The 9,929-nt window shown below is 27.9% G+C and overlaps 1 protein-coding gene across 6 annotated transcripts; it reads left to right on the forward strand.

Moving 5' to 3' along the window:
- Positions 1 to 4,458: 4,458 nt before the first annotated feature.
- LOC106780595 (glucan endo-1,3-beta-glucosidase 14) lies at positions 4,459 to 8,188 on the forward strand. 6 transcript variants are annotated; one of them, XR_002666603.1, is made up of 5 exons: positions 4,459 to 4,650; positions 4,990 to 6,023; positions 6,159 to 6,279; positions 7,951 to 7,964; positions 8,067 to 8,188. XR_002666603.1 is itself a non-coding variant. In XM_014668892.2 (3 exons), exons 1-3 carry the CDS (start codon positions 4,599 to 4,601, stop codon positions 6,225 to 6,227), a joined length of 1,155 nt encoding a protein of 384 aa, XP_014524378.1. In that variant the 5' UTR covers positions 4,459 to 4,598; the 3' UTR covers positions 6,228 to 7,114. The 6 variants fall into 6 exon arrangements, 1 of the variants encoding a protein (XP_014524378.1); XR_001377284.2 differs by having other exon boundaries at positions 7,951 to 8,188; XR_002666602.1 differs by having other exon boundaries at positions 7,958 to 8,188.
- The last annotated feature ends 1,741 nt before the right edge of the window (positions 8,189 to 9,929 follow it).

Raw genomic sequence — 9,929 nt, forward strand, 5'->3', positions numbered from 1 at the left:
GTTTTGGTTATCAATTTTAATAGTGATAGTTGAGAGGAGTGATCCTCTCAATCTATTCTACCATTGAATTTTTGCTTTATTTGGATAATTTTATCTAGTTGAGAAACATAGTTTTTAAATTGTAAAAGCTTAATTTTGAAAAAGAGACAATCTAAAGTAAGAGAAGTTAGTAAAAATTAATAAATATTACTTATTAAATTTTGGTAATAATAATGTTGTGATATTGAACCTTGTGCTAGGATTATTTTGATCCCTTTATTTGAATCTATATTGATGCATATATTGTGGGTGATGGTGAAGAGAGGGTGAAATTGGTGAAATGATGAATTTAGTTTAGTGAAGTGATGTACTTTGTTTGATTTTTATTGTTCCAATAGCATAATAATCCAAGTAAATTGATTTATAATGTATAAATATTAATTGTCACTTGAATTGTCTAGGTTGGTTTTTCATTAAATTGAACTTTGATAGCATAGTTGTTGGGTTGCTCTCTTGAACTATTTTTCTTTCTTGTGTTGATTGGAGTATTTTTAATGTATAAAGAAACATGATTGAAATTGGTGCATTGATATATTAAGACTTTTTTTAAAAAGATATAAGCTTATATGTTATAAGAAAGTCTTGAAATAACTTCGATATCTCAATGAACTAGTTTAAAACACACTAAAACTCTTTATCTGTTATAGCGTCAAGTGATACCACGAAATTGTTAGGCGCTCAAAAGTTAGTGGTTTCAGTGGGGTCCAGGGTATCAGACACCCCTTTAGGACTGTTGCGCATCACAAGTCAATGAGTTCCAAAGATTCTAGTGTTGGGTGGAAGTTTTTAGTATTGGACACTAACATGATTTATCATTAAGTTGTCTTGATAAAATCCCGATTTCCGCTTTGTTAATAGTTGATCATACTAAAATTTTGATAATTGGTTCTAAATTGGAAATATTGTATCTGAATATTATGCTAAAGTAAAAACAAATAGATTATGAATTATTAACATTTAAATTGAAATTAATAGTGATTGATGTTATGAAATTAGTTTGAATTGAAGTGTATGTATGATATGATGTGATGATTTAATATTACAAGATAATTGTAATGTGAATTATAGTTTAAATGTGTTTAATATAGTGACTTCAAAAAAAGAGTACTATATTAATGTGATGTTAGAGAGTGTATTGTAAAAAATTCTAAAATACTGGGGGTATCATCTAGAGCAAATCCTAAACATTAATTACATAACTTATATAACTACAAATTGAGGAATGAAAATTTTACAAGATTACTACTTTAATCCTTAATTAATTGTACTAAAAATTTATTTAGTTACTGTTTCCATTATAAACTGATATTCATCTTTTAATAATTATTTCAGTTATATTTTGGACTTATTTATTTCATTCATTAAATTACTTATTTATTGTATGACATTATCTTTTATAATCAAGATTTGTACACTGGAACCAATATTATCTGACACATGGTTGATTTTACTTACTTAACAATAACATCATATTAGCTTAATAATTATGAGGATTATTAAGTTCTTGCAATAAAAAAAAAAAGGACTTTTTGGAAAGAATCTGCCATATGTTGGGAGATTTCCGAGGACTGCTAAGGAATGAGCACTCATAAAATAGGCTGAGTTTCTAGTGTTTTTACTATTGAACTTCTAATCCATTTTCATGATTAATTTATGGGAAATTCATATTCAAGTCAATCATATTGTCTCTTGCAATGCTGAAATATATATTTTATTTAGAAAATATAACTCGGAAATTCAATTTCTCTTCTCCACACTAACAATTTATTTAAGGTTCCGTTCTATAAATTTTTTCAATAATAAATGTTACCTTCTAATAAAAAAAGTTACTAAAATTTTCAAGAATATATGAAATATGTTTAGTTTCATTTAATAATTTTACAAAATTATTAGAAAATTAAATAAAAAGATTTAAATATACTATTCCCGATTGAAATGGAAGCAAAAGTTAGAGAAGAATGAATTGTTTTGCATTGATGGCTGAAAAGTGGAAATATCAGAGAAAGGTGAAACCAGCTCTCTGAAACGCGGAAAGCGGAGTGCCCAAAACCCAAACCATATTAACGCGGAAACACATGCGGCGTCTGACTCTGATGCTGACGTGTCAACTTGCTTTCGTTGCTTAACACATGGGCCATTTTATTTTTCAACAATCTCAATATCAATTAATTATCGAACAATTATTAATTAATAATCAATTAGTTAGTCACACCTTCTTAGATGTCAGGAAAATCAGTTACTGTCACATCATTTAAAAGTAAAATTAATCATAAATTAAAACCTGTAATCACCTCTTTCTATACTACTCTTATTTTCATTCTAAAACCAAGCTTTACCTTTTACGCGTTTGTACATCATTTAAATTATTTACATACCAACATGAAAATAGCTATTTTCATTTTTCACATTAATATATTAAACTTATTTACAATAATATGGATCAACTAAAATAAAGTTGTCTCAGTTTAATTCGTGCTTTCGAGTTTGAATTTTAAACATGCTTTAATGAAAACTTAAGAAGAAAAAAAAATACTGAAACAAAAATTTGTAAGACTTGCGTTTTACAAATTATTTAATAATACTACTTGTATTTTATAAGCCATCATTAGAAAAAAAAACTTACATTTTACAATTATTATTGAGAAAAATCATGTGAAAAAAAACTTACATTATACATCATCAAGAAAAAGGCTTGCATTTTACAAGTTATTATTGAAAAAAACCTTACATTTTACAAGTTATAATGGAGAAAAAAGCTTGCAAAGTCACCATCTGAAAAAATTATATATATATATATATATATATATATATATATATATATATATATATATTATCTATCATAAATTCTAAATTAAGAAAATCGTGCTAAATGCTTAAATAAGTAAGGCAGATCACATCAAATAAAATATAAATATAATAAATGAAAAATAATAATTATGTCAAAATGGTTGACATGGTTTGATCTATGTATTAGCAGTAAAAAGATATTTATATTTCAAAATTAAGCAATAAAATTTCTATTTTAAAATAAAAAACAACACAATCTTATATTTTTTTCTGAAAAACCAACACCTTTCCTTCTTTACATGTATATCTATCTCTACATATTTAAATATTAAAAATCTATTTTAAAATTAAATGATAATGCACTCTTATATTTTTCAAAAAGAAAGTTAATATTTCCCTGCTTTCAATTTTACATATTTTTTATATGAGAAAATTATGATTATATTATTATTTAATTTAAAAATAAAAAATATATGTTCTCATAAAAAAAGAAGCAAGAAATATATTGATCTTTCTTGCACAAAAGATAAAATTGCGCTGTTATTTAATTTAAAAATAGAAAATGTCATTTTATTATTAATAATCATATCACCATGAAATAGGAGGTGAAATATAATACTAATTAAATTCACATATAATACAAATTAGATTTAATTTAGTGAGCTTTATATAGCTTAAATAATTAACATGATTTTCTTGATTTAAGATTATTATGTTAGATAATCACATCATGTTATATAAAGTCCTTACATAAAAGTCAGTTGATGAAAACAGTTGCTATCATATACACAATTTAGTTATATTATTTAATCATTAATGAGATCTGACACCAGGATATAATACAAAATATCACGAAATTCAGATTTTATGTTGATTCTTTTGGTTTGTATATTTAAGTACAATTATTTATATTAACATTGATGGTTTAAAATATATTGATTTTTTCTAAATATAACAAAATGAATATATTTTAAAAAGTATAAAGAAAAAAAAAATAGAAGAGAATCTGAATTCAATGTTCACACACTATTTTCTTTTTTTAAGAAAAAAAGGACTAAAAGAGAACTTAAATAATTAGACCCAGACAAAACAATCCTGATTTATTCTGAAATTTATCATTTATATATAAAAAAAAAAGGTGTAATTGGTAAAACAATATTACAGAAAAATTTTAGAAATTAATGCATGAAAAACTTATGCTAAGTTTTTTAGTTTGTCGTCAAAGTAGTATTTTTATTTAAAAAAACATAATCACATCTCCTCAAAATACTATTTGGAGAAACTAAGCTGAAAATGATGATTAGAAAATCTGATTGTTTGTAAATATTATTTGTTAAGAGATATACCAAATAAGAGAAATATATATGTCTTCAATATCAAGGCTTTTATAAGAAGAAAAAAAGAACTTTTTTACCGTAAGTTCCCTGGAAAAACAAAACAAAAACTGAAAGAATGAGACAGTGGTAAAAAAGTCAACTTGATAAATATAGATATTGAATAAAATCTCGTTACGTCGGCAGAGTTGCTAAGATTGTTGCTACCGATGCAAGAGTTTATGGGATTAAAGAAAACATAAAATATTGTCATAAAAAAAAAAATATATTTGAGAGAGAAAAGCAAATTGCATTTCCTAGTTTCCACATAAAAACAGAACAGGTTTGATGTGTATAAATATGGGGTAACTCTCCTAAGATGCAATTTGCAAAGCTTGAATCTTCAACCTGGAAGCTTAGTGGTCTTGATTAGCGGTTATACGCAGTATCCGATAAACAATGACAACTTCTTCCTTCTTTGCTCTGCTACTGTTGTCTCTCACTTTTTCAGGTTTGTTGTCATAGAGAATAGAGAGTGAACAGATTGTACAATCACATGAATTGTTGTGGCTTTGGAGTGATCTAATATCTGGTTTTCTTGACAATGGACCATTTTGAACTGTGATCAGAATATTATACCTTAATTTAGCTTTGGTATTTTGTCAATTGGGTTTGAGTATATATTCTCCTACCTCTATATATTATAAGCTTTTTTGGTAATCTGAATTATTGTTTCGCCAGTATTTCTCAATTTTCTTTACAGTTTGACTTTGTTAAAGGTTTCTTTTTATCTTCTATTGTTATCTCTTTTTTTGTATATTCTGATGATTTTTATGATTATGTTCTTCAGATTTGTTTCTGCAAATCGGGGGCTTTAATTTTGGAATCAACTACGGACAAGTCGGGGACAATCTTCCATCTCCCTCTGATGTGGCCGTTCTGATAAAATCTTTGAAAGTTTCTAAAATCAAGCTCTATGATTCTAATCCAGATATTCTATCTGCATTCGCCAATTCAGGTGTGGAATTCATCGTAGGAACGAAGAACGAGGATCTGCCTAGTTTGAGAGATCCTTCTAATGCTCAGAGGTGGATTCAGCAGAATGTTCAACCTTATATTTCACAAACTAAAATCACTTGCATAGCTGTTGGAAACGAGGTGTTCGACTACAATAACCCTCAGCTCACAACAAGTCTTCTTCCCGCAATGCAAAGTATGCATAATGCTCTGGTTAGTCTTGGACTTGCACAGAAGGTTACTGTTACTTCTGCCCATTCTTATAATGTTATAGCCTCTTCATTCCCTCCTTCATCTGGGGCGTTCAAGCAAGATCTCATACAGTATATTCAACCCATTCTTAACTTTCATGCTCAGATCAAATCACCCTTCCTTATTAATGCTTATCCCTTTTTTGCATACAAGGGAAACCCAAATCAGATTTCCTTGAACTATGTGTTGTTTCAGCCTAATTCAGGATCTATTGATCCAGTTACCAATTTGCATTATGATAACATGTTGTTTGCTCAAATTGATGCTGTCTACGCTGCCATTAAGAGACTGGGTCATACTGATATTGAAGTAAAGATTTCAGAGACTGGTTGGCCTTCTAAAGGTGGCCCTGATGAAATTGGAGCCACACCACAGAATGCAGAAATATATAATAGTAATCTGTTGAAGAAGATAGAGCAGCAACAGGGCACTCCTGCAAGGCCTTCTGTCCCTGTTGATGTCTTTGTTTTTGCACTTTTCAATGAGAATTTGAAGCCTGGTCCTTTATCTGAGAGAAACTTTGGTCTCTATTACCCTGATGGAAACCCAGTTTATAACATTGGATTAGAAGGTTATCTCCCAGAAATGACTGGGGAGTTTGACTCCAAATCTAACGTAAGTAGTATACACACGAGAAATTCAGTCACTTTAACTGTTAAAAGTTTCTTCACTTTTTGATTTTGAAACTTTCTAAAGGGGATGTCTGTGTCTATTTATGTATCTAATGCTTTCGTTGCTATTGTTATGCAGGTGCTGTCCATCAATTTTGTCTGCATATTTGCATTTTTGTTGTTCACTTGGGAGCTTTCAAGACACTGATAAGGAATATAACAAAACAAATAACTTTGTAGAATTCATTCTTTTGTTAGAGGTGAGGAAAATTTTAGTACTGTCCATATAATTTTTTATTCACAAGTGTTGATATCTATTTTCTCTTTACATTACAATTTCTGTAACTGTTGGAAACTGGTTACCGTAAATAATGAAACTAAAATTAGTTGGAGGTAGTTGTCTTTTTTATCCTTCGGTTGCAAGAAAAGTAATTCAGCTGGTGAGCCTGTAATGATCAATGTTTATATTATGATAGGAAACTAGTAATGATGAGGGGCATAATTAGATGGAAAAAAGAATTCAAAAGTGTATTTGATTCCATCAAGTTATTCTTTGACTTTTTGACAATACTATGCTAAATATGTAATCGAAGCAGAAGCACAGGGTGTAAAAGTTTGTGCCTAAATGGTATCTTTTTATGCAGAAGCTGTCAAATGCTGTCCAATTAGTGCTAGTGCATGCACCCCCAGAAAACCTTATTTTCTTCACCGTGCCATTAAAAAAATGATGATGGGTCTCCACCTTCCTTATCTCCCACTTGCAATCATGCATGTGAATCTTCTGGTGAATGAAATTCTCCTTGTCTTCAGCTATACAAAAGTCCAATTTCTGTTTTATCAAACGTGAAAGAAAGCCCTCAGGTTCCCTCTTGACAGATAACCCAACCCTGTGAATTTTGTCCTTGTTTCTCAACCTTATCTCATATGTGGCTTCTCATTCTGCCATAAAACCCTCTGTACCGTCCTTTCTTTTAATGATTGAGGTTAATTTTTATCTACTATCAAAGTAAAAAAACACTGTCCATAAATTAAATTTTAGTTGTGGAATTGTAATGTCTGTTATCAACAAGGGCTGCTGTTGAACAGTTTGAGAGATTCTTTTGTTCTAACTTTATCACCGAGTTATGTAGCTTGTGCTCATAGAATTTGTTTCGCTGAGAATTCCTTTGTGTGACTGTTCCAAAGTCAAATGCGGTGTTATGTTACAGTACATGGTATGTTGCGTATAATTTCCAACTTATAGAACCTTATAAGGTGAATGTTGTGAGAATCTGAATGGAGAAAAGTTTCATGGAGCACTTTTTGCAAAGACAAAGCCAATAATATATTAACACAAAACACAGATATTTTTAGTAACATTTACTTTGGTTAAACTTTTGCAGATTTGCTTTTCTACCACTTCATATTAGATATAAAATATTTCAGTATAATAATAAATAAATAATGAACCAATGAGATGTGTACCGTATTAAAATATTATAAAAGAATTTGTGCCAAAAATATCTTTTTGTTATTTGCAAATTGTAATGTAATGGTGCCTCTTTGTTGGACTAGAATGAAGTTACGTTGAAGATTCAACAATAAAGTCATAAAAATAGGTCTGGAGGCGGCTGTTGGTGATGGCCCAATAGTGCTGAAATAGGGTTCTTTCTTACATCAGAATGGTTCAACTGGGATGACTTTCACAAGATAGAATTTCAAAGCTCATTGTTTGAGCCAATTTAGATAGGAAATTGATGGAATGAAAAACATAATTTAATACAACTTCAGACAATAAGAAACGTAATGATAATGTGTTTGTCATTTAATAGGTATATCCACCAGCATGTGCTATATAATATGAAAAACATGAAAAAACTAAAAAACACTGCTGTGTTTTATGGAATTCTTGATTCATATTATTGAATTAATAATTATACATGTTTTTGCAGGAGACAGATTGAAGGCAAATCCTATACTTTTTTGTGCAGAACAATGGGAGCAATTCTAATTTTTTTATTTTTTTTAGCCTAGTCCATTCATATGATTTTTTTTTTTTCTTTTACAGTAAGCAATAGTCAAAGGTATAGGCCAGAATTGGATTCATGGAATACAGTGATTTTTTGACAGAAAGTTGACACAGAATAAAATATCTTGGTTTTTTGACGGAATAAAGTAATCTTTTAGATACACGTTGTGAATTTCTTCTGTTTATTAGTTGGCAAATTTAATAATTTTTTTTTTTGTTTTATTGCACTTTTCTTTTATAGTTTTAAATTTATTTAATAACAAAAAAGCTGAATAAATACAGAAAATTAGACGTGTAAGAAACCAGAAAGAGAACCTCCGTAGAAAAGATAAGAAAAACGCGGAATCGTTTTATTTATTTATTTTCTTATTGTCTTATTCTTAACAGCAGACATAACAAATAAAATATGTTTTGATTCGAAGGAAAAATTATATTTTGTATTTCACGAATTACACGTGAAGTGTAATTAATGGAATTAGTGTAGTGTTGTTTATAAAAAGTTCTGTAATTTTTATACTTTTTAATTTAAGATATAACGATATTATATGTTTAAATAACATAAAAAAAAGAATACAACTTTACTAAAAAAGATTGAATTTATTTATTAAAGATATAAAATAGTATAAGTTCTATTTTCGTTGAAAATATAAAATAAATAATTTTTATTTTAAATTTATAAGACATTTTACATAATGAAATAAAGGTAATATTTTTATTATTGTAAATTAAAATTTTCAATTCTAGTATTTGGAAAGATGTTTATTATTCTTAAATTGTGATAATAACACATAAAAATTGTTGGTAAATTATATATATATATATATATATATATCTTTTATCGTTTATAATTTGTTTCTAGGTTTTACAATTTCTTTATTAGTTTTAATTTCATATATTCTGTTTGTTATTATTTTTAAGTCTTTCCCATAAAATACTACCAGAAAATAAAAATATAAAAATAGGGTCATATTTTTTCTTCTTCTTTATTAATACATTAGATGATTTATTATAAACAGCTTAAAAGAGTTAGTTTAAATTTGTTTTGCACGCTTTGCTTTTGTTGAGATTCTTTCCTTTGAAGCATTAATTGAATGGTGGGCCTCCCCTCTTAAGATTGTTTTGGGCTTTGCGTTAGAAAAAAAAATAATAAAAATATGAATATGAAATTTTAGGTCCACTTGAGAAAATGAAAGTTTACTAGAATGATTGCTCTAATATATTGAGTGGGTGGGCTTTTGGAGGCGTAGATATGAAGTTTAAGCTATCATATGATAATATATTTAAAAAATGAAAATTAAAACTCATATATTAGAGATTACATAATTGCAAGATCTTTGATTATACTTGTGTTGCACAGATTATGATGAATGACTACAAAGCTAATAATGGCCTCAACAATGTCAACCGACGAATGCATTATTTGGAAGACAGATTTTGACTACAATTGTTAATTGAAAAAAATAGTCTTTACTATACAAAACTTTTTTGTATTTAAGATATTTACTAACTATTTAATTAATTATCATAGAAACTATATTTTTTATAGAGTTTATTTCAGGTAAAGGGATTAAGATTTCTTATTTAAAACATTTTAAGATATCTTGAATCAATGATTTTTTTTTATAGTCTTTCATCATTCAAGTTACCTTCTCTCTCTTTCTTTTGTACAAGTAAGTGGGAGATACCTTCAAAAAATAATTGGATGCTTTACTTTGCATAATAATATTATAATAAAAATTAGTCATTCGATTTAATTACTATCTGACCTCCCCATATATTTATAAATACCATATTAAGTTTACCATTAAGTTTGATCTCTTTATTATCAAGATATTATTCCTATTAATTGTCAATCAATGGCTATTATTCCTGCTCTCCAATAACTATTATTGTTCAAATTAA

Source organism: Vigna radiata, unplaced genomic scaffold (assembly GCF_000741045.1).
Source record: "Vigna radiata var. radiata cultivar VC1973A unplaced genomic scaffold, Vradiata_ver6 scaffold_499, whole genome shotgun sequence".
In the NCBI taxonomy this organism is placed as follows: domain Eukaryota; kingdom Viridiplantae; phylum Streptophyta; class Magnoliopsida; order Fabales; family Fabaceae; genus Vigna; species Vigna radiata.